This window comes from Heliconius melpomene, chromosome 18 (genome assembly GCF_056956725.1).
Source record: "Heliconius melpomene rosina isolate 202511_hmr_F chromosome 18, ASM5695672v1, whole genome shotgun sequence".
Lineage (NCBI taxonomy): Eukaryota > Metazoa > Arthropoda > Insecta > Lepidoptera > Nymphalidae > Heliconius > Heliconius melpomene.
In genome coordinates this window covers 9,944,712-9,971,249 of record NC_140406.1, presented here as the reverse complement: position 1 = coordinate 9,971,249, position 26,538 = coordinate 9,944,712, and the positions used below count along the sequence as shown (strand labels likewise).

Below are 26,538 nucleotides of genomic sequence, written 5' to 3'. Positions count from 1 at the left end.
AGATTTTAAATCGCTTGGCAAAAACTCTTTTTACATTCCTAATATCCAAGATATTTTTCGTAACTTTTGAACAATTTCATAATTCATAGTCGTCACCAAAAAATCTTTGACTTTGTAAACGTTTATCATTTCAACCTTGCCAAGTACAATACAAGTTTGGATGTTATTTGTGGCAGATAATTTGATTTAAAAGTCTTAGCAATTTGAGGCTATCGTGGCGCAGTTGGCTGTGTACGTAATGGTTTTGGGTTCGATTCCCATTTAAGTCTACACAATAACGACAAAATGCGGCAATGGGTTTCGCGACTCTACACGCATTGTTTCGATAATTGGGTGGAATTTAGGATGTCAGGAATAAAATGTGAATCTAAAAAAATATCACAAAATGGGCGAAATGGGTCATTTGAACCATCATTAGTTTTTTCAAAGAATAAAGAGCAAAGTTTTCAACGTTTTCTAAACTAAGAAGATTCCATGCCTCACAAAAGATATCCGAGTTAAGCAAACTTCCTCAACATTTCTAAGCACCAGCTCTTATATAATTGATCAAATTTCACCAAAGAGCTTTAGAATCCTAGCGAATGCCTCTTATTTGTCGTCTGTTTGGCTTCATACGAGGCGAGTCTTTTATTTGCCTTTCTGTTGTTACAGGAAGCCTCGGGTGGAAGGCGCAGGTATTTATTCATGTTAAGGTTTCATGAGGCAGGAAATGGAATGGAATTTCACATTTAAAATGCAAGTGCCTAATGTGTTGAGTTCCTTATCCTGCTTCTTTATTAATGTTTGATGTTTATATCTGTATAAAAATAAATGAATTTAGTAGTATTAACGAATTGTAAAATTTTCCAAATATGTATTTTATTGTCCATGTGAAGGAGGAAATATTGAAATGGGTAATTCCAATTCAATCACTTCCCGACGACACTTTAGACTGTTTTGTCTAACAAAAAGAAAGATATTATGATGTCTTAACAAAGGCACATGATGGTTATCTCATCCATAATAAAAGTAGCTTTACGCTCTTTCATCATAGTGGGTTAGGCAGAGGAAAGCCTGTATCCTAATTCCGCCTTATTCGGCTCCACCTTGCCCGTAATACCAAGAAGAAGTGATCTAAACCACAATATTCACGTTAGCCGCTATCCTATTGGGCCACTAAGACCCCAAAAAACTCATCTATTCCAGATAATACCTCACGTTTCAACAGTCAATATATTTACCCATTTACTAAGATTTGTATCCCAGTACCTACGCAATAAAAAATCAAGCCTACATACAGACACGTACCAGCAAAACGATCGTTATACAGAAACATATGTCTATTATATTATTTCTATATTCCTTTAACACACGTAAGAAACATCAGAGAAGCTTTTAAGCTCATTCGTGGTATGAAATATTTCAAGACAGCTCTTGGAACGTCTAAAAATGTATGAAATACGTGAAGCCTTTCGTCGGAACTCGGAATGTAAGGTCCGGTGTATATTGCGATTTATTAGTGTTAGTACTGTATTTTTATTTCTTAGATAGCGTATTTTTAGGACATATAAATGATTATAATTACTTCTTTTTAAGAAAACCTAAGTAATATCTAAAGATAAAAAATAATGAAAAGAAATCTTTGTTATGACAAAAGGTATGGACCATAAGTCTGTAGTGCAAAAAAAATCTCATTGTCCTGAATGGAGATTGAACCTACTACCATCTCAGTGTTAAGAAAACAATGTAAATACTGTACCGTAGGCTAAATATATTATTTATGAATACTCATCGTACGATAGATAAACAAAGGAAGCAATCAAAAGCCCTTGCAAGTAATTCCAACCAACACAAACACGTAAATTAACTTATTCACAACTCTAAGACAAGTTTGTATTAGTTCAACCGACTACAGATAATGGAAATGTGTATGTTTTGGCTTCACACAAGGTAAGGAGACACTCCGTTCTCCGCTTTTCGTCCGAACTTGAGACGTTAAGTTAGGTTAGTAATACTCCGTTCCCAGCGCAGCGCCCAATTTTTGACTCGTTGCATATTAAGTAATTTCTTACCTTACGAGAGTGAGGAAATGAAAATAATTTATTCTTCCGAGTGGGATTCTAACCCACAATCGTCGCTGCTGTGTCGGCTGAGCTACAAGGGGTTTATATCTATAATTAAAAAATAATTGTCTTAATATTAAGCTCACTTCAAGTAACAGAAGAAAATTATATGTAACGAATAATTGAAAAAATAAAGCTTTTCTTAATAAAAAGATCATACATAAGTATGTATTTGTAATTTCCAGAACAAGCAATAAAAATAAAGTAATAGGATTTATCAATTTTCTTTATAGCTAGAGCTTTGAGAAGTCAGATATTTTATTAAAGTGATGTATGCATGTGTGTGACATACAAACAACAAAACATATATAATATAGTATGTAGTCTCTCTAGAAAACCATTACGTGTTTTATGCTCGTCGTATAATATGGTTTTTATTTGATAATAAACCGTCATTGCACGTTATGTCTCGAATTTTATCTAACGTGTTATAACCAATTTCATCTGATAATTTTAAATGTATTAATAATTATTTAAATTTATATTTTCATTTCTTCGAGCTGGTGCCGAGGCAACGCGCGGCGTCGAGTTCCACCACTCAACACGCAATGCCTCCAGAATTCGGTGTAAAGTGGAGAACTGAGTATCTTAACACTAGGTTCACATGGCATGGAATTCAAATCCCACAAACGTAGACAATATTCAAATAGGACATTGATTTAACGGATATACTGGAGGGAAAACGGAAAATGTAATGATTGGATCCGTTACCATATCAGTGGTGTTAGACTTGGCTATACATGCCACTATATAGAGGAAAATTTAATTTCATTTTGTAACGAATAAAATTTTCATTACTCGCTTTATATTCAGTGATTCCATTTTTGGTGGCTGCCTCCACTCGTACTCGTAGCGGAGGAGCGCTACGAAATATTATATTTTAAAGTTTTAGTCTTATGTTAGAGTCAGCACTATCCGTTTATGGTCACTGTCTTTTAATATTTATAGAAAATATTTTTCGGAATTTTCTTTTTAGATGTTTTTTTTTTCTTGACACTGTATCCTGCATATAGCGGGATATGTATTAGGTTAAGTGTTGAGACACCTCGTTTTTCACACAATTTTTAAGACACAGATTGTTGAGTGACCTAAAAGTCGAGCTTTGGTCTTGTTACCAGAGAGATATTGAAAATAATTATTTCCTCTGAACTCGAATCCACAACAGCCGTGTTAACAGTCAAACTCTGTTCCACCGCCTCTATTGCTATTCTCTAGAAATATAGGTGAAAATATTGAATTCTCGCTAAAAATCTGGACGTAGCATTTTTTAAATCCGCTTGCATACTCTAGCGCTAGCCAATTAATCTCCGAGTTTTGTATGAAAATTCAATATATAATATAAACACTATTTTCCACTTTTCCATCTGGTTTGGGCACGTCGAACGAATGAATGATGGAAGAATGGCAAAAAAGATTTATGACGAAAAATTGAGAGGTAAGAGAGGGAGGGGGAGACCTGGGATGACCTTCGGAAATACAGTATCAAAAGTATTGGAGGAAGTTCACGTAACAAGCATGAGGACATTTCGGAGGGCATGTATGAAGAGAGGTTGATGACAGTATACGAGGTGAAAGAGGTATATAGGACTTTAGCGTTTGGCGTTCCGTTCTCTCTGGCCACCCCCGCCAGGGATACAGCGTAAGTAAAGTTTTCCACTTTTCTGTAAGAAAAAATCTAATACGTGGACGCACAATTTTTATATATATTTTAGCATAAACAAAATGCAATTGTTGCCCAGTGGTCTGGCTGTAAAGTTAAGATTGTAGATTCGAATCCCATTTAGGGTAATTGATGAAGGCGACGGTTGTGGGTTCAAATATTTTAATTTCCTCGCTATAGTAACAACACAAATTGCGGCGTAGAACTCCGCCACTTGACATCTTCATTTATGCAGCAAATACTAAAAAATACAAAAAAAATATTTTGAACTTATTACCAACGCGTGCAATCTGCAACCATAGCACAAAAAATTCTCATTTTTCCTTTGCAATTATTTATTAATTTTTCACTTAACGAAGAAATTATATGAAACAAAATTACTAGGTGAATTAAATTAATCATCCCGGCATCGTGGAGCATGCGGCTATGCAATTAAGATAATGTAAGGAGTTTCGCATCCAATTTGCAACGCGCCATAAGAGATTTATTATAGGCTTAATAGTTTAGACAAGACATTGCTTTTATTATTTGTTTTTAAATTTACAATATTTAGGTAAATCTTACTTAGTTGTTTTATTATGAAATACAAATTATAATAAATATCTAGAGCAGCTTTAGTTAGTATGAGTTGGTCAGGGTAATATAGTTAACATTCTATTTTGTTTTCAGCTACATACACGGTTTTCTCATTAAAGTGTTAGAGGTTTTAGAGGTTAAAGATAATTTTAGAGATATGATGGACCTCAACATGAGGCTATGTCTGACTTTGGGTGGACATTTCCGGAAATATTCCGTAATTCTGCTTCAGTATGAATTTTTTAAAATTTCTTCTGGGGGTCACCTTATACTCGCTAACCTATCTACATGCCAAATTCGAACATTTTTGTATATTAATAGATATATAGATTACATATAGTACATACCTAAATTATTTTAAGTATGGAAATTTAAATCTTAAAGCCACCTATATCATGGTTATTGAAGCCTGAAATATCCTTTACAGGGCACGTCGATGTTCCAAACGTAGTATATCTCTGTCACCAGTTCACTACTACCGCTAAACAAGCCATAGCTAAACATAGCCTTCTTGCAGCTCCACCATTCGTTTTATATTAACTTAATGAAATGTTTTTTTTTTTTAACACTAAATTTACTCTGCCTATAAAAAACGAATTTCGAGTGCCTAACTTAAATCTGACCGTAGTTACAGAGAGTTACATCCAAATGATTAACTATATTATCAGGATATAGGCTTACATCCTGATAATATAAAAAAACAATAATGATATAGCTTTTATGCGTTCCCCTATAAGCTAACTATCCAAAGTTCCTGAGATTACATTGTTTTACACAACAAACTCATTTGATCATATTATGAGGATACCTTCACTTATCGACGTAGCTGTTACTTACAATAGGCTACGTAAATCACGAGTTATATATCTAGTTCGCATCTAATGTTCTCATTGATCGTGGGCGTGGATTGTCTTTCAGCGTGTATAGCATACATTCTTCACGGAAATGCAATTCTAGTAGGGAAGGGCGATAAATTAATTACTTATTGGGTATTTGTTTCTTCAAATTATATGAAATTCTTCAATTTATTTCTTTGGTCTAGATTGTTTTTGTGCTTGTGCTTCGCTCGCAGTTTTGCCCGTTTTACCACATTGTCGTAAGTATTTTTGGGAATTTTGTTAAAGCTCCCCGGTTTTCCAAGGCCATATTTCAGCATTCTACACCTCGTAGTTGCAGTAGTAAATGTACATTAAATATGCGACAGGTTGTGGGTTCAATTCCTACTCGAGAAAATTATATATTTAACAGTTACATTTTCTTCGTTCTAGTATCTCGATACTGACTCCTTTTGCGTCGGCAAAGCGCGGTGTTGAGTTTCGCAACTCACAGCACACAACAGGGTAGGCGGATTGCGTGTTGAGTTGCGAAACTCAACTCACTTGTTGTATGCTGTATACAGTGTGACGCTAAAAACAAAATATTAAAAAACTTGCCATTTAAAAAAAAAGCAAGTCTTCAGTAAACAGCTATTATTACATTTCAAGAACAAAGTATATCGTCTAAATGAAGTTACATTATTTTAAGTAGACTGTAGAGTCGACGTTGTGAAGCAAATAAGCTAAACGTTTATAATTTATTCATTTTCTTGATAGAAGCTCGAGTGAAATTTTACTTTCACGATTTCCCCTAATAACAATATTGTTTATAAAAACAATATTTGCTTTTATCGCCGTTATTAAGCCTTTAAAAGGTTATCAAAATGGAACTTCGAGGAATATATTATACTAGCGGACGCGCGCAGCTTCGCTAGCTTATTTAGGGGTGAATTCTAATAAAGCATGAAACATGTGTTCAATGAAATATTTTTAAGAGTCGAAATTTCAAATTTTATAAAAATCGGTGGCGATTTGAAGATTTTTCTATACAAACTTTCAACCCCTTATTTGCATCTTTAGGGGTTGAATTCTAGAAAACCATGAAACATGTGTTCAATTAAATACTTTTAAGAGTCTGAATTTCAAATTTTATAAAAATCGGTGCCGATTTAATTTTTTTTCCATACAAACTTACAACCCCTATTTCACCCCTTTAGGGTTATAATTTTTTAAAATCCCTTCTTAGTGGATGTCCAGATTACGAAAGTAAACTTTTGTCCAAATTCCACGTTTCTACGCACAGCGGTTACGGCTTTGCTTGCGTCTTACCTCAGTCAGTGAGGACAAGTCCTTTTATATATATAGATTATATTTAGGAATTTGTATTTCTTTGCTTATTTTGGTATTGGGACTAATAATATTTCGATGTATTGTTAGGACGGACAGCTTTCAAGTTCGTTGTTCCATTTGAGTGACAATTAATGATTGAATATTTAATTTGGAAAATATTTTTGTATTTTAATCGGAATACTGATTGCAAGTCTGTTTAAATATGAATGTGGAACGAATATTCCATTAGGACAGTACGTCAATTATGGATAATAGAACGATCTTAGTGTTAAAACACTCCGTTTTTCGCTTAATCGTTTTATGATAGATCGTCACTTGTTATTTTTTTCTAGTATTGATAGTACGAATATATTGCTGAATTGGGAATTTATAAATAATATCTGCTTAAATAGGATATATATAGAATTAGATTTATAGGAAAGGTATTGCTGCTATTCGATTTGATTTTTTCCCCTGCTTTGCGAATTCGACGGCTGTGAGTTTGATTCCCAATCGGGGGAATATAATATTTTCATTTTGTGGCGCGGCGTTGAGTCTCGCCATTCAACTCTAAGTGTTTTGCAAATTTTGTGGAAAATGTAGAGGTAACGACTTAATATTAGGTTTTCTCTGCCTAGCCTACTATAGGCGGAATACAGCAAAGCTGGAAAAAAATATTTAGGTGACGAGCATGGTTTTATACTAAACAACAAAAAAATAAATGAAATTGGGGCAATAGCGAGAGCGCTAATTGGGTCATAGCTCGGTTGGTCTAAGTGTTTGAACATGGAAGATAAATTATGATGATAAATCTTTTTTTTAGCCTCACCCTACATACCGCAGGGAACCTAGTATTCAGGCACTCCGTTCTCTGCTATCCACTTAAAACAGAATGTCTGTAAATGCCCAATTTTTGGTACATTCTGTTCATTCATTCATTTGTGTGGGTTCAACTGTGAAAGCAGAGGGAACCTAAAGTGAGTGTTAAGGCACTCCATTCCTCATTCGTAAAATTGTCAAGACATAACTTGTTGAGTGGCGAAACTTAACGCCGCACTTCGTCTACCTTCGTCTATTTTTATGTATAAAGTATGTAAAATTTTATATAATCCTTCCTCGAGTGGGAACGATCCCACACCCGTCGCTTTTAGCACACGTAACGCCACTGCACCACGACGGGCTTTCATTTTTAGTCAATTAAAAACAAGTTAAACTAAAATGGTTATCCAATCCAATACTCTATGTACAAATATTATTTATCGACACACAATCACGTGTAAACCCGCGAATAATAGAAACAAATAATGACAAATTTATTCAAGCGTTATAAGGTTAACGAGAAGTTCGATCAGACATCGTTAAATATGTCGACCTATTGCCGACATAGTTTGTTAGTTATCATATGACGCTTCATTGAACCGGTTATAGTATATAGGTTATTTGGCTTTACTTGAATTAAGTCTAGTAAATCATTATTATAGAGATCGTCGTAGCGCAGTGGTTAAACAGGTGACTGTAAACGCGACGGTTCTGGGTTTGCATTCCCATTTGGGGAATGATTTATTGATATTCAGGTCTATGGTCCCTTAAAGGACAGAATGAAACAACCTTCTAAGTTAAGGCAATCAAAAGATTTGAGCATTTATGCATCGATTTCGTTTTTTTTAGTGGAGTACACACCACTCAACACTTTCAACACTCGCCAACACAATTTTTTAGGCAGTTCTACGAAAATATCGATTGGTGTGTATTACTTAACACTAGGTTCCTTCTGTTTACCCTGATATGCGGGATATAGCGTGATGCTGATTTTTAATTAAATTTAACTTTAGTTTTTTTCTATTTTCTATTCTGTTGTTGGAATAACTAAACTACTTAATATATATATTACCACCATGACATCTGCCAATTACATAATAAAATGATAATGTCTAGTTAGCCAGAGCAATAAGCTATATTTGATTACGATCGAGGGCCGCTCTCGATCAAACATAATTAATTGGGTCTTCGTCTTCAATTAAAGATCGATGACAGGTCTCTGATAACTTTAGGAAACTCTGAAGAATCAAGCGATTTTTTTTAGAATAATAATCAGCTTTTATGTTGACGTTATTTTTTGTAGAGTTGTTATGTATTAAAGTATCTATTCCATATTTTTCTTATTTCTCGCTGTTACACATTTTAATATTAAATATTATATTTGGATCGTCCATTTATAGCAGATGGTTATAGTCTGATATATTAGATTACATAAATCTTCTTCTTCCTCTTCCTGGCATTAATCCTGGCTTTTGCCAGAATCTACATCAAATATCAGGGATCGCTTTAAATCGCCTACCAGATACACCCACAAGGCACAGTCAAAGGCCTTCTGCAGGTCTAAAAAGGCCACAAGGAGAGCTCTCCTTTTTTCCCTGTATGCCAACATCGAAGTTCTGAGTTCTATTAGTGTCAAACACAACTCTTATATGTAACAGTTGTGTATATTAATTACCATTTGAATAGTTATTATTAAAAATATTAATACTAAGCCATCGCTTTTATAAGCAAAGATTAAAAAACTTAAAACATTAAAATTTTGAAATTTGTATAAGGGTCATAATCAGAAAAAGTGTACTTTTTGTGTCTTTTCTTGTCCCGCTACTTTGAATGCGTTTAAAAAATACAATTTTAAAGATAATTTAAATATTTTGCCATTTACGATAAATTTATTTATTAACTTAAAGATTTTTGTAATATTTTAAATGTATTATGGCAAATAATAGTATTTTTTGTTAGTTGCAAAAAACCTTTCAAAATGCTTCTATACAATTTTTCGTGTCCCATTCACCACTTTACTTTTTAAGAATTGATTTGTTACGAATATTTATGGTTTTATTTGATTTCAGATATGTTTATATTACTTTACTTTATATATAATATTAAATAGAAGTACTTATATTGATACATCATTTAATAAATAAAATATATTGGTTAAGTAAATTTGTCCCAAAATATTGTCTTTTTGTTACTCAGGGCTAGTAACGTACAATTAAAATATGAACGCAATTATTTTGGATGGTATTTAATATTACTTTTTATTGTGGCACCATTATTCTAAAAGTCAATGCTGTCGTAGCTACAACCAGTAGTGTTCTCGCACCCGTTGAGGGGTTCAAATGTATTAGAGGGAATGCGTGAAATTACATCTCAGGGTTATAAACGGCTTTTATTTTGGTAAGTATTCTATAATTTCGTTTTCTTGTTTATGTTATTTGCTTCTTTTTACAAAATTTCAAAAAAGAACTTCAGTGCTTGCACATGCAACACGTGGCTTATGAGCAAATATTGAAAAAGGTTAGAATTTCTCAGACTTTATTCTCAATTTCGTTATATTTCGTTACGTAGCGAAACTGAGAAAATATGAAGCCTAGTTCACAATTACGTTACCAATGTTTTCTTATATATGTTTATAATAAAGTTGTAACGAACCGGTGCTTGTATATGGAAGATATGTATATAAGAAAAAAAAATGCTGGCATATGAAAAAAACTATAAGTGACTTTTCATAACGTAAAGTAACCAAAAATAATGATTTTTAAGTTTTTTGCCGGTTTGCGTGTTTGTCTACGTGTTTGTGCACGCTAATCTCAGAAACAGCTTAACGGATTTAGTTAAAAACATTTTTTTATTCTTCCTGAAAATAGTTGTGATTTCATGATTGCTATTTTTTGATAAATATTTTTTTATTTTCAGTAAGCGTTTATTTTCAGTGGCTCCTATGTCAAATGCTGAAAGACATAAAAGATATAGAGAACGTCTTAAAAGATAGATATGCGGAATAAACACTTACAAAGAATTAAACTTAATTCCAGTGATAACGACTCAAATTTTGGTATATTTTAAAGTGGATTTAATTTTATCATTAACTTTGTGATCTCTAACTAGAAATATAAATTTGTTACGTTACGAACTAGCATTAGTATATTGCTAATATTGTCACTTTGTTATGTTTTCTTCTTACATTTGTAATCTGTTAATTCAACGATTGAATCTTGAAAATTTATAACTGTGTCTCATTAAATAAAAAAAAATAATAATAGTTTTATTCATATAATATCCTAATTTTGTTGTGTATAATGCCTTATGTCATCAGTTTCGTAACAAAGATTATCAGTGTTGTTACTTATCAGTTACGTTACGAATTCGAAAATGTCCATTTTTCTGATTATGACCCATAAACGACTTTTTAACTTCCTAAATGGTTAAGTTATATTAACACGGGGTTATGCGCGAGTTAGAATCAAATGACCTCTGGTAAACTGAATTAACATAAAACTCATTTGAAGCTGTGACTAGTTTTCAAACTATTTCCTTTTGAATCCCGTTTGTTATGACTCTGCTAGCTTATTTTTTAGTTTAGCTTTTTCATTAAAATACTAAAAAAAATATAATGTTGAATTAGTAAAGTTAGTAACAAAAAACATGCTTTCATATAAATTATATGGGTCTAGGTCCTGGCTTATCGATGACGACGATGATGATGATGACGAGTTGGATAATATCATACTATTGATTTGTCACTTAAGCTATATCTACCTAGTTTTTTTCAGCTAGCTCAGCTAATTAGCAGGATAGGTAGAGGAAACTTAATGTTAAGACACTCCATTCCTCACTTTCCGCAGAATTTTCGAGGCATTCGTCCGTCTTCGTCTCGAAGTTATGCAGAAAGTAGACAACGGAGTCTAAGACAGATTTAAGTTCCCTCCGGCTTGTTATAGGGAAAAAACTTGATGCTGCTCTTAACCAAAATAAAACAACCAATATAAAATACAAGAGTGTACGTCAATATTATATTTTTAAAAATAAAAAGCACTTTATAACGTCATCGAAAGTTCATTGAGGCGTATAGAACGGTATAACTTCGGTTTATATTCGCAGATATGAAATTTCCATCGCACGTTCATAATACCTGCTTCATTAATATTCTATGGAATATTCCGTCGTAGTTTCAGCTATAATAGTTTATTAGAAGTTTCTAACTTGAAGCTAGAGATCGTAGGTTCAATTTAAATATTATAATTTTAAATATCTATATATATAAAAGGACTTGTCCTCACTGACTGAGGTAAGATGCACGCACAGCCGTAGCCGCTGATGGTAGAAACTTGAAATTTGGACAAATGTTTACTTTTGTAATCTGGATATCCACTAAGAAGGGATTTTGAAAAATTTTAACTCTAAAGTGGTGAAATAGGGGTTGAAAGTTTGTATGGAATTTAAATCGCCACCGATTTCTATAAAATGACCCCTAAGGGTGCAAATAAGGGAGTAAAAGTTTGTATGGAAAAATCTTTAAAACGTCACCGATTATTATAAGATTTGAAATTTAGACTCTTAAAAATATTTAATTGAACACATGTTTCATGGTTTATTAGAATTCACCCCTAAATAACCAAGCGAAGCTGCGCGCGTCCGCTAGTTATATTATAATTCAATTTAAAATTAATAGAGATTTTTAGGGTTCCATACTTCACTAAGAAATTCCGTTTCCATTAAGATATTTGAGTTACCCACTTTCTACTGAATATTGGAGTTATTGCATTCTTGCTACTAGAACACGCAAATGAAAATATTAAATATTTCATTCCCCCGAGTGGGAATCGAACACACATCCGTCACGTTTACGGTCGCTTGTGTCCTTGTTCTGAGTCCTTGAATGTGTTATTGGGTTGTTTTGAGTTTTTTTTATTTTAAGGCAGAGAGAACTTATTATCAAAACACTTCGTTCACCGTTTTACCATAAATATATGGGACGTATGCGTAACGTATTCCGTATAGTATAGAAAATGTGTTTTAAAATTAAATATTTATAACTTGTCTCTAAGCTATTATTCTAGAATCAACGTCTAAAACAGATATCATCCAAATTGTTCTGTCTAGTGTACATTCAGTGTCCTTTACACAAAGGTTGACATTTTCGCAATTTCCGTTGTTTTCCTTTCAAATTCATATAATATAACAAATAAATGTAGCTACCTCGAAAATCTGTTTGTATCATAAATAGAAGTCGCCAGATTCCTAATTTTTTACTCATCTCTTGATACTAAATATAGTGTACGGACACTCTGTTCTTTACTTTAAATGAATTTACAATCATAATTGCAGTCAGATATGATTGTAAATTCTATAGAGACTTTTAGAAATTTTCCAATTTTTCTTGTTTCTAGAGCGTGGAAATGAAATGAATTAATTCATTCCCCGAGTGGGAATCGAGCTCACAACCGTAGCGTTAACACTGCGTCACGAAGGCCTCTTGCCTTATATGTTAAATATAAAATAGATATAAAAAATGTTTCTTCACGGAGAATGCAGTAACAATATCTTTTCTCTGCCTACCCTGTTAAAAGTGGAAGAAGGCGTTTCCTTAGCTAAAAAAATGCCTAATATAATTTAAAATGATATATTTTTGTATAATGTTGAGTCAGCTATCCTATATATATTCCTATATTTTTGAACAAAGTCACTGTAACAGGGCGGATTTTAGAAACTTTACAAATTCAATATTTCGCAGCATTGAACAGGAAAAAAGAAAGTTAAAATAAGGTGTTTCGGAACGCGTCGATTTTCAATACATTCGTAGCCTAAAAGAAATACACGGGCGTAGTAGCAATTTGTTACATCGAACAAGAGTGGGTAATATCGCAGAATAATCGTTTCGCAAAAAAAGATTTGTAAAGGTAAGATAGGTATATAAGTCAGTCTTTTTGTTTGTTTTTAGTAGCGTTGTTTAATTTTCCTACTACTGACAGACTGACACTACTTGAAACTTGAAACCATTCTATAGGAATTTCATGAAATTCCTCCTTAGTGCTCCCCGACTTTTCCTAACCTAATTTTATATCAAATTTCAACTTTCTAAATCTAGTAGTTTCGTTTTGTCGTTGTCTTGTTATACATGAATACATAAATTTTTGCTTAGTATTACGTACTGACCATCCATTTTGTATGACATTTTTCATTCAAGTTTTATAAAGTTTATATTGTGCATAGCTAGTCAGGCATAGGGCCCAGTATTGGAAATCTCTGTTACCCATTTCCGCTTAATTTTCGAGACATTCAGTGTGTTGAGTGACGGAACTCAACACCGCGCTTTTTCTTCACTTATACCTATGTCGCAAAGCCGCAACGACCTTAAGTGAAGACTTATAAAATATAACTTAATAACCTTGTAATATATATGAGTACCATGTTGTTTTTGCTAAAGAAATTGTAAGAGAACTTTCTAAGTCCAACATCCATTAATAATCTGGAGAGAGCATTTAAAAGTTTTTTTTGGAAATTCTTGTGTCAAAATGTTTTGAAGTGGGTACAGCTATATTAATGATAACATCTTATTTTACTTATGTTTTGTATCTTTGATGACAAATTATTTCAGGCAAAACTCTCTTTTAATTTCTATTTTCAAAAACAGAAATGTGAACGAATTATGCTCAAATATTTCAAAACCGCAACTCATTTGGTTCAATTCGATTTTTTTCGACATGTTAAAACCCTAATAGTAGTCTACCAAATGTAGCCTTCGCAAATACAAGAATAATAACTAAGAAAATTATTCAATCAAACTTATGCCCAAATAAACATCTACCACGAAAATTGTCTTAAATTCATAAAAACTGCAATTTATCATTCTTTACAAATGGACTAAAGATTCCACAAAAGCGGTCGTTTCAATTTGCACGGTGCCCTAAAACATTAGAAGGTGGAAATTTATGGTGTCAACATAAAAAACAATTGCTTCCCCGAAAAAACTTCTTTGTACCTGAAATAAAATAATGATGAAATTTAAATTGAAATATTAAGTGGTACAGTAAGAAAGAAATAACAAGGAAGAAACATTTATTTTCTCGCTCTGGTAACAAGGCAAACTGCAGCGTTCAGTTCCGCCACGCAACACTTAGAGTCTCGTAAATTGGGGAGTGGATTCAATATAAGGTTATTTCCCCTTTCTCCTTCTCCTTCCTTTATGAAAAAGGAAATCGTTAAAAATGAGTCACTGATTATTAAGAAGATAAATATTAAAGTCAAAATAATAATTCAAACTTATGTTTAACGAATATTCTGATTAAATCAAAAAAGAAAACACTTTTTGTACATAAAAAAAATCTTAAATTGACCGACGATGTCTTAATGACTATGACGATTAGCATTCCGGTCACGTTTATTGTTAAATAATGATATAATTTCGCCATCAGGGGTACTTTCTTAGTTATAATTCTAGTACACAGAAAATGAAGGATGATTGCTTCAACAGTAGAGCTATTTAAATATAAATATAATAAAGCGGAAGAGTTTGTTTGTTTGTTTGTTTGTTTGTTTGTTTGTTTGTTTGAACGCTAAGATCTCTGGATCTACTGGTCCGATTTTCATTGTTTTTGTTTTGTATGAAAGCTGCATTCTTCAGAAGTGCTATAGGCTGTATAACATTACATTACACATATATACTAATATATTTTAAAGTACATTCTAATTTGACATGCAATTTATTCTGCCATGTTAATAACAACTGTCGTTGCTACGCGACCGCTACCGCGACGTTTTGATATTCATCCTTATGAAAATAAATATAATAGTCACTTTTAGCATTTTATCTAGATTGAAATTATAGTTTACTGTATAACATACTAATAAATAATTAAGGAGATGTCACTGATTCCAAATGACCTAGCCACCTAGCGGGCGGCACAGTATGACCGACGCGAACGGGCAGATGACGTTGACGGTTTTATAAATTTTCATACATTTTCGAACTTTATTTGTTGTTTATAATTAATTTAAAATACACTTTGATTCTCTTCTTATTTTATTTGATATTGCCCGCTAAAATTATCCTACCTAATAGAGAGAGAGAGAAATGTTTAGTTATTTCGTAGAGTCGATATCTATGTACGCACGTACGGAAAACTTTAGGTACTTTTTCTAATATTATGAATACCTATCCTTTAGTTACTTTTAATCCTTTTGTTAGTTCATTTCAATAACTCAGATAATTTTTTCTAATAATGTGTATCTACTTATTAATCTTTTTGATTATTTGAGCTTATATTTTCTTACTAATTCTATTGAGAATTGAAAATAATTTCATGAATATATTTAATAAATATTCTTATACTTGAAGCAGGCGTAGCCGCGTCCGGGTCCACTAGTTTAAATATAATTTGGATTTATTGGGTGCGGCTTTTGAGCTAAGAAGTTAAATTGAGGCCTTAGCTCGGCTTACCAAGTTTACCATGCAATTTGTAAACACTAATATTGTATACAAATTTTTAAATATTGAAAAAAAAAATTGTAGAACCACGCAACACGAACATTTTTAGTAATATTTATTATACAATTGTCCTATCGACTAATAATAATATTTTTGTTTCTTTTGTTTCAGATTTAGCAAATGAGTTTACTTTTTAACTGAAGAGAAATTGAGCAATCATTACTAATGTTGAAGTAAGAATAAGGACAAAATGTTGCACAGAACATCTTCTTCACGAAGGCGCAGAGCTTCTAGGAGCGCTGCTACTTCACCACAAACTAGATCTCCGAGGCCATCAGCGCAGTCGTCACGTCGAGCGTCACTCGCAACTACAGAAACAGATGATGAGCTCGAACCTCCACCACAAAGAAGTCCACGAGCAAGCTTAGCTCCAGATGCAGCATTAGATTCATATCATAGGAGTCCTCGTCATTCTTTAGTCCCTGAAACTAGGTCAGCCAGAAATTCTATTACACCTGAAACACCAATAGTTAGGAACACGTTGGCACCTTCCAGAAATAATTTAGCTGTAGATCAAGCATATGGATCAAGATTAAGCCTGAACCCTCAAGATTTTAATAGGAGCCATAGGAATAGTATTACTCCTGACATGACGGCCAGAAGTCCAAGAAGAAGCTTAGTTCCAGAAGGAACATCGTGGAACCAACCAAGAAATTCCTTAGTTCCTGATGTTGGTAGAAGCCCTCGACATTCCGTCGCAAGCATACAAATTGACCCAGCCAGGAATCAAAAAGAATTAGGCCCTAGCCCTAGAACCAGCCCAAGAGGAAGCATAGCGCCTGAGAGCTTAAAAAAGGAATGTCCAGATTTCAATAAAAGCCCGAGGGGATCTTTAATTCCAGAATCACAAAGAAGCCCAAGGGGCAGTATAGCTCCGTCTGAAAGAAGTGCTCGTGGAAGCCTTGCTACAGGAGATATAGATGCTGCTAGAATAAGCCCTAGAGGCAGTCTAACCCTTACCTTTCAAGAACCACTTGTATCAAGAGAAAGGCGGCCAAGTGAAGATAGTCAAAATGCTGGTTAGTATAAAGTTTATTTTTATTCTCTCACTTTATAATCTGGACGGAATGGTGCGACGACTCCGTACACAAGTCACTTATGTTATTTAAGGACTTTAATTACGTTCACATTAAAATTTCTCTAATATATTTAAAAAATATAAAAATATGTTATATAGATTTTTTAAAATTACTTGTTCGATAATTTAAATTCTAAATATTTGTACAAATATGTTTATCACTTTTAACATAGGAAACAGAGGTCGCGTGTCTCCATATAGAGCGTCCCTGGGCGGCCGTCAGAGTGGCGGATTATCTGATACAGGGTCCAGAAGAGCTTCTAGTTCAGTTAGTCAAGTAAGCTTTTTTAAATGACTATTTTTGTATATATTTCATTGTAACATTTTTGTGTATTTTCTTACTATCTTTTTGACATAATATCTTTTACTTATACAAGAGTATCTCATACAAAACTGCGAACTACCCTTACAACTGGGTTTCACTATAAATTAGCATTAGGTCTTTACATTTTTTAACATCATCAGGTATCTGGTGATGAACAGAGACGATTATGCGGAGAACATGCAAAATACAGCGATCGAACTGGTTTGGGTCTTGGTGTTGGATTGACTACCTATGGATCAGTGGCGTATCAACTTAAAGATGCTAATATGGAAGCGTCGGGCACGGTCGACTTTGTGTGTCGAGCAGCAAAAATCATGAATAGGACTAGTAAGTTTCCTTTTAAATATCTGTTTACCTCTAATATTAGATATTTAACGATGCTACTATTTAAACATGATGGCCAATAGTTCAAATTTAAAGTTATTTTGTTTGTCAATGTATCAATTTTAACTATGGTTTTTGTCTTTACTGCCTGCCCTGCAATTAATTTATGTGTGGATAAAAGAAATAGAAGCAGTAGCAGTAAAATTATATTTTAGAACGCATACGAAGAAATAGCTGATTAAAGCTGGGTGTGCTAAATAAGAGAATTAATCTCCATAGTCTAAACAAACTAAATACTAAATGATATGTAAAATGGAAAATCTTTTGTCTTTCCGTCCCCGTAGGAACTTTGGGAAATCTTTTTTATTGCGAATAATATGTAGAGAGACATTACCTTATTTACCTACATGGCAAATTTCTACTTTCTAAGTCCAGTAGTTTCATGTGTGCGTTTTCTGTCGGTCATTCAACGAAATAACTTTGTATTTATAAAGAAAAAGAGAGATACTAGAGACATATAAATATCTAAGCAAAGCGATCTATAAATATAAATTTGTCTGAGACTTCCATTAACATATTCGTAGCATCTAAATTACAAAGCAGCGGAATAATTGATAAAAGTGTGACGCTAACGATGTTTTCTCATTTGATAACTTTGTGCGAAATAATGGGCGTTTTCATATTCTTTCGTTTCGCAAGAAGAAATTTGCATAAAATGGTGGTGCAATAAAAAAGTGTATAAGAATTCATTTATGTATAAGCTTATGAGAAAATGTATATTTAAGTAATTTATCCTTGCACAAATTTATTGTCTTTTTTAATTTCTTTCTTATGAGGCTGTTATAGTCCGGTGGCACAGCGTTTGACTTTAAACTCGACAGTTATGGGTTAGGTTCCCCACTACTACACTCAGGAGAATAAATTATTTTCATTTCGATATTCTAGTAACAAGACAAAGCGCGGGGTTGAGTTACGTCATTCAACACACAAAGTCTACAAAATAGAGTGGAAAATAAAGTGAACACCTTCCCTTTGTCTGCCTACCCTATATGCGAGATGTAGGGTAAAGATAAAAATATCTCATTATACAGGATTGGAAGAAATAACCAATATTGTAAAATTATAATATTCGTTTATTGAGACAATGTTCATTAGGCAGCGAAAGTGTTGCCATTACTTGGGTTATTTTGTAAATAATATTTATTTATCTATTTATCTGTGGCAACCCGACATCCTTACTTTTTTTAAACTTATTAACGTGTCAAAAAATATATATTGTAGATTATATTAAATAATTCATGTTTTCTCACGTATCTCCGACTAAATACCATATAAACATACATTCTACAGAAAAGCAGTTATTTTATCATGATCCACTCTGGACGGCAACAGTTGATTATTTATTACGGTAATATAAATGAAAGAAGACTGTTGAGAGACTGTTTTAATTTCCTCTACACCTTCAGAGCTTTTGAAACACTTTCAGGCTCGAGTAGTTCCGAACATTTATTGCTTCACTTTGTCTTAACTTTCATTTAATTTAGGGTAAATAAAGATATTCTATATTAGAAAAGGAAATTTGGTCAGATGAGGTGGGCGGATGGTGAGAGAGAACCTAGTGAAAAGACACTGTGATCTTAAAAATATTACTACATTACGTAGTCATGCTCGTTTTCATTCGTTATGTAATTAACATACAACTTTTAGGTTAATAAAAAATTACATTTTTAAGTTCCAATTTAATTAATGGTCTATAAATCAAAAGATATAAGTAATAAAAATTATTCTACTCCTGGAATTATAAAAACAGTTTTTTAAATTTAATTCTTCTTTACAGTTGTTATGACCGTGTTCCTGGCGTGCCTCTCTACGTTACCAGTCATCATGTTAATCATGGGTGTGTATTGGCTCTACTTTCTTTAATTTAATTTTTTACCTGGATTTAATTTTTATTTATTTACATATACTTACATTTTGTTATTCAGACATGAATTAAATCAAGAACTATCAAAATAAATTTGAAAATAGCCAAAAATATTTATTATGCGTGCGTAATGTAATTGTAGTAGTAGTGTAACTGCAGTTACTACTACAATTACATTAAAAATACTATACATATTTAACATTTAAATGATAATAATGTAAAGAAATAAGTCATCAAGACAATCTACAATAATACTCGAACCGTATTTTTCGTCGCAACGATTTTTCACCAGCTAAGATAATGAAAGATTGAATTTCATTATCTCGAGGATCGAGACGAATTATTTTAAATGTTTCAATTCAGAGCTTACTTGATTTCGTTTAAGAGTAGCGTAGACTTGTATTTTTTATTGTCATTCGTTTAAATTCTGAATAAAGATTTTTTTTGAAATAGCAGGCATAGGGAACCTAGTGTTAAGACACTACGTTGCCCATTTTCTGCCGAATTCTCAGAGCATTGTGTTTTGTGAAGCGAAAATCAACGCCGCGCTTTACCTCGTTACCAGAGCGAGGAAATAAAAATAATGAATATATGATTCCCCCCGAGCAAAAATCGAACCCACAAACGTTGCGTTTACAACCGTTGCGTGTTCGCCATTGCGTCTTATTATACAAACTGACTGACTAATGAATGATTAAGTACTTTTAAGAGATATACGAAGATATATGTAAGTATATGTATGTAAAACAAAATTATTAATAATAGGCCATCGTGCCGGAGTGGGGCAGCGTCTGAATGTAAACGCTACGGTTATGAGGTTGACTCTCGGGGGAGTAAATTATTTAAGACTAAAATTAAAAATAAAAGACTAATTCGACGTAAGTCTACAATCGATTTTATAAATAATGAAATTAAAATTTTGATTTATAACGACTGAATTTTGTATCAGACGCTATCTCGCTATATCATGGCTAATATTTTAATTAAATATTTAAGCTTTTCGTTTATTTGCTCTAATGTCTAGGCAAAGCGCGGCGTTGAGTTTCGCCAGTCAACACGCCTCGCAAAATGCCTCGAGAACTAGGAGGAAAATGGGGAACGGAGTGTCCTAACACTAAGTTCCCGCCTACCCTGCTATGTCCGGTATATAGCGTGAAGCTGAAAACAGAAATCATACAAAATGAGTGAATTAACCTAGAATCCTGAAATTGGAACGGAAGCCTCGATTGTGACTTACGTATAAGAGATATAATATACGGTGTCATCGTGGTCGTGGGTTTGACGCTAGATATTGACCACTAAAACATCTTCGACTACCACTAAAAAATCTTCGTATTATAACTTTAGATTTAAATGTTATACTTTTACATAAAAATCTAGAAAACATAATATAAGCTAGTCTTATTTATAACAAACTGTATAGAAATTCTAGCTATGAAACTTTATTATTCCGCTTCGTCTGCACCATTATATTTGCGACCGATACCTTCAATGTGAGATGAACGTCGTTTGCTAACGTCGGTATATGTTAAAAGTGGGTCGAGCTTACGAGTATGTATATACACATTGTACAGCGGGGTTAGGTTCCGCTATCTGAGCATTATGATTAAATAAATAAAAATAGGTGTGACTTATAACTCTGTTTGTACAACTGATGAAATGTGTGATGTTGAAAATAACTGATGAATACAAGACTAGACTATTTCTCACCCGAAAAGAAATACTGAACTGACTGCTTAAAAATTATGCACAAAAAAAAATACAGTCGAATTGATAACCTCCTTTTCTTACAGAAGTCGGTTAAAAACCGGCTTGGATTGGCTTGGCTAACTTAAACATTAGAGTATCAGTTCCAAATTTCTAAAATACATATTATTGTCTTATCCCCCGGGAATCGGTTCATAAGCCGGGATAAACTGTCTAGACATCATATTGCCAGTTGTTATAACAAATTAAATTTTAAACCACAATTGAATTTAAGATTTCAATATCTATTTATTATATTAGGTGAGAAATTACAATGTTATTTTTGTCTCCCGTCCCATGGTACAATATTATTATTATTAAATGAAATATATATTTAAATTACTATATTTAATTACTACTTTATTTAATTAGTTATACGTTCGAAGTCACAATCGATCTTCGCTCGAGAAAATAAATGTGGGCGGAAAACTTAAACTAGTAGAACTTACTGGTTCTTCTACATACCACAAGGAGAACGGTTCTAGGGGACCACGTCTGTCTTTGTGATTTGTAGAAAACCTTCCTGCAAAATGTGGAATAAAGCGTGAAGCCAAAAATAATACCAAAATTGTAATTAATAAGCCTTGTAATTGGTTGATACAAAAAAATGTAAGGCAATAATAAAGTAGAAACGTAAATAAACACTATGGACGTAATATCTATCGTAAGAAATCATATCGCAGAAAAAGAGGACTCTATTGGTTAATTGTAGCTATTCTCCCAAATGAGACAATCAAGAATCATTCATTAATTTTGGCTACTTTTCGACTGTTTTGTAAACGTTGCGAATTATATTTAATACAATATAAAGAAATTAAAAACATTTTAACTTATTATAAAATTTACATTTTTTCCTATAGGTGTTCAGTACATTCGAGATTGCCCAGCAGAACCAAGAATTCCAGTCTACATGGTAGTGGGTGGGGCAGCAGGTGGCGCTGGCATCTGCTGGCTGCTTTGGGCCCAACTTGCCAGTCGAAGTTCTAACTCCAGTGCCAGTGTGCCAGAACGAATACTGGCTTATACTTTGACTATATTTCTTATGGGATGGTAAATATATTAATTGAGGATAGTAGATATATTTCAAAATTTTCTCCATATTCGCTTCCAGAATCTACTCTGAAAAGACTGTTATTCGTATATATTTAGATAGTAAAAGATTAATTGACATTTAGATTTAGTACATTTTCAGATATCTCGTCTTAAAAAAAATCGGACTTACAATAATCAATAGAATAGTAAAACTAGATGTTCTTGGTTTCCCCATGTAGATCTACTTAAAATAATTTTCTATAGGAAAGTTAGAATTTAGTGTAAGCCACAAAAGCTTCGTGACAAAAATCATAACATCTCATTAAACATGTTACAAGTTTTCTTGCATAATAATCTGCAGAAAACTAATGTTACATTTCGTTTTACTTCTAATTTTAACATAATACGATGGTAGACGTTAAAAAACTTCAACAAAACTTCTATATTATAAAGATTTATATTATATTTTTAAATTTACACGAACCTAAAATGTAATGAAAAATTGTTTCGAATTAATTACTCCATACAATGTAGATGCGAAGCCACAAACGAGCAATATTGTAAATAAAATTTATATTATAACAACTTTATAAACAAGTTTAAAATTTTCAACGCGGCGAAGTAACATTAAAGTGGCCATTGTAATTGAATTTATTAAAAAGTTTATAAGGGAAATATTTCAAATGTAGTCCAGGAGTACTCTTTTGTTTTAGGCTTCTTATTGTATGTACTAAAAAAATGGACTTGAAGGCTTTCTTAGCTCATAGAAATAGAAAATTATGGTTTATTATCTGGATTGTAAATTATGTGGCTTTTGGACGTGCCGTGAAATTTAAATATAAATTAAGTAATTAAAAATTCCATGGGTTCTCTCAAGAAGCTATGAAAATATTTTAGTACATTCACATCCTCAAACAGATAAATTTTGAAACAATTTGCTTAAGCAAACCATTTAATCTTTAGATGTTTACTTTCCGCTACCAAATAATTATTGTTTAGAATGATCATTTGGCATGAATAAATACTATTAATTAAATATTTTTGACGTATTACAAAATTTACACGTTTTCTAATATTTATGATCAATATACACTAAGAATTTATTACATTAAGATAAATTAAGAAACCCATTTTATTACTCGCCTCTTAGTCTATACTGGATTATATGACGGTTTATATTTTGTATAGTCTATTTTTGTCAGAGATCCTCCTGACGCTAATTGGAACATTTCCCTCGAGCTCTCATCGTGACGCCTTTGTTAGCGAATCATTTTGCTCGAACATTGTTTGTATTGCTTTTTCATTAATTATTTAATAATATTTATTGAAGACAAAAAGCGTATTTATGTCACAATAATTGTAATAGCACAGCGTATCTATAGAATTAGGCGGAAAATGAGAAATGGAGTGTCTTAACACTAGGTTCCCTCGGCCTACCATGATATATGCGTGGACAAAAAAAAAAAAATTGGTATATAAATAGATATTTTGGCTTACATTATATTATATACTAGCGGCGCGCTCGCGGTTACACCCGCGTGAACTATGTTATTATTAATTTCTGTCTCCATGAGTACGTCCTAGTGACGTCTATGCAAAATTTGAGACTCCTAGCATTTGTAGTAACGAAGTTTCATACAAACTTTCAACTCCAAAAACAACCCCTTAGAAGTCGAATATTACAAATTCCCGTCTTAGCGAGCACCTACGTCCTATAAGTAACTCCTATGCAAAATTAGAGATTCCTAGCACTTGTAGTTTCTGAGATTTCGTGATGAGTGAGTGACCTTTCGATTTTATATATATAGAAGATATACGTTGCCTTTAAAGCTTCCATTTCCTTTTACTATATAGTCACTATAGACATTCACCTTATTTTATCGAAGTTAACACAATAACAATAGATTACTCAACTCCATTAACGCTAATCCGACAGTCGAAAACGATGAAATCAGTCACCGAAGATATATGAGCGTCAGGTGTTTGCCGCCACGGTAATTAGCCTGGGCCAATCAGGTTACAGTTTTAAAGCCTATTATAATTTAACCTATTATTGTGTAATTAGATTATTTAAATTAATTTTAGTTTAAATGAACGCATTGAATGAGATTTTCATGTTTTCTCTTTGATCAACAAGACAAAGCGCTAAAGCGCGTTAAGTTCTTCCACTCAACATGCAAAGTGTGCGAACACTGGGAGGTGCACATGACTGGGTAACAGAAATGTTGTAAACTAGCGCCAAGTTGTTTCCTCTGCACTGCAAGAAGGAGAAAAATCTATAATTAATTGAAAAATCTATACAATTTTCATACGCCCTGAAGACTTATAAAGATAAATTCAAAGAAGCGATTAGTTTCTTTCTCCTATGAACATAATATTTCAATGTAAAATGAAATTACGTAAAATACAGGAAAATAGGCAATACAAGGCGTGAGCAAACAAAACGTGGGTGGCGAGTGGGACGCGGAAACGTGTTTGTCAGTTTAACGGAATTACTATAAAATCTTACGATTCAAATAGAAATTTAACTTATAATAAATGTAATGTATAGAAATATCTAAGAACATTGCTTTTATGAATTAGTTACAGAATTTTGTGTACCTTATTTTTTTAACTTTACGCAACACCCTAACTGCCTTTTGCAACCTGCTATAAGGTAGACAAATGGAGCTTACTGTTAGGACATTCCATCGCTTGTCGTGTTCTCAGAGCGATGAAATGAAAATAATTTATTCCCCCTAGTGGGATATATGTTTCTGTAAGATAACATCAATACTTTTTCTCTGATTATGAAACGACTTCGGGGTAAATTCAGTAATCGACTAATATAAATATGTTAGAAACTGTTACTCTACTGTTAGAAGTTCCCAATAATAATTCAGATGGAGATTGATGAACGCAACGTTATATTTTATGTAATAAATATTCTAAGCTCAAAAAAGATTTTACGAAATTCATTACCTAAGTAGATTCGAGACTAAGTACGGCGCTGAGTTTAACTACTGAAGAACGGAGAGAATGGAATATCTTAATACGAAATTTACTTTGTCTGACATTGGTACTATACTAAGTAATTGAGTTTACAGAATACAGGATGAAGCTTATTAAAAAAAACAGAGAAACCACTTTCATTTACTTTAACTTTATATAAAACTAGCGACCCTCTTGCGGCTTCGCCCGCTTTATTTATATATTTAACTACTGGCTTATTCATATAATGTATATTTGCAAAGCTCACACACATTTGTTATTTGTAATGTGAAAATTAATTAAACCCTATTGCAACCTGCATTTTCGTAGTTCCAAGAAGGATTTTCCAATTGTTTTACACAGCAAGGATTTTTTAGTAGGTACCGTAATTTTAAATCTGTGCTACTAATCTTTTCAAGTACTTATTAAAATATATTTAAATGTCTATTTTTAGATAGTTAAATGACTATTTTTAAACGGAAGAAATTATAAACAAAAACCTACCTACTAATAACTACTACAAAAAATATGAAACCAAATATATCGCGCTGAAATAATACATTCAACTCCAATTATCCAATACGTGCAAACGCATCTAAATCTTCTTTGCTATAGAGGGAGGCGGGGGTTTTTTTCGAGCTTGTGGTTTATGCTGTTAAAACAGCGACACCGGCTGGGTAGGCACTACGTGGCTGCCTGTGAGGAAAATTAAATAGAATGCATCGGCCGGGAATCAAACCCGGGCCGCCCGCGTGGCAGGCGAGCATTCTACCACTGAACCACCAATGCGTGTAATGCAGGCGGGCGCGGCGGACGCGCTTGTATAAGCAAAACGTCGCGGGGCGCGCAGGGACGCGAGTGGCGAGCCGTTTCGCAGCAAGGATTTTTTGATATTGTAACAACTTAGTACTTATTAAAATAAAAAACAGTAAAAGACAGTTTTGATCTACATTAAATGGCCAACGTAACTAATATATTTATTTATATGCTGAGGCTAAGGGATACGTGAAACTTGACTCGATACAGCTGATGTGTGAACGGCGTGGTGTTAACAATTAAATGCGTTTTTCTCTAAAACTATTCGCAATTTCGAAATAGTGTAAAAAGCAAATTTTATCTTCGTTTAACGTAGAAATTTAATGAAGTATTTTAAAGGATAAGGATTAATACCATTATGGAAAAATATCCCTCACAATAAAAAATATATTGAAATTACAATTTTTATACAGATATATGATCAGTACACGTTATTCTTAAAAGATACGAATATGCTGTCGCGGACTTTTTTGTAGATCTTATTAAGAGGAACAATACTCCAGTACATTCTTTTCAGGTAGTACTTACCATTAA

General features: G+C 32.9%; 1 protein-coding gene across 1 annotated transcript in view; it reads left to right on the top strand.

Moving 5' to 3' along the window:
* LOC146529503 (uncharacterized) overlaps positions 1-26,538 on the top strand; it is a 66,201-nt gene that overhangs the window by 32,661 nt on the left and 7,002 nt on the right. The window contains exons 2-6 of the mRNA XM_085202081.1: positions 15,901-16,808; positions 17,041-17,144; positions 17,333-17,519; positions 19,354-19,413; positions 22,047-22,236. Of these exons, the coding sequence (XP_085058207.1) occupies positions 15,980-16,808; positions 17,041-17,144; positions 17,333-17,519; positions 19,354-19,413; positions 22,047-22,236 (1,370 nt within the window). The 5' untranslated portion in view covers positions 15,901-15,979. The remainder of the gene's footprint in view (positions 1-15,900; positions 16,809-17,040; positions 17,145-17,332; positions 17,520-19,353; positions 19,414-22,046; positions 22,237-26,538) is intronic.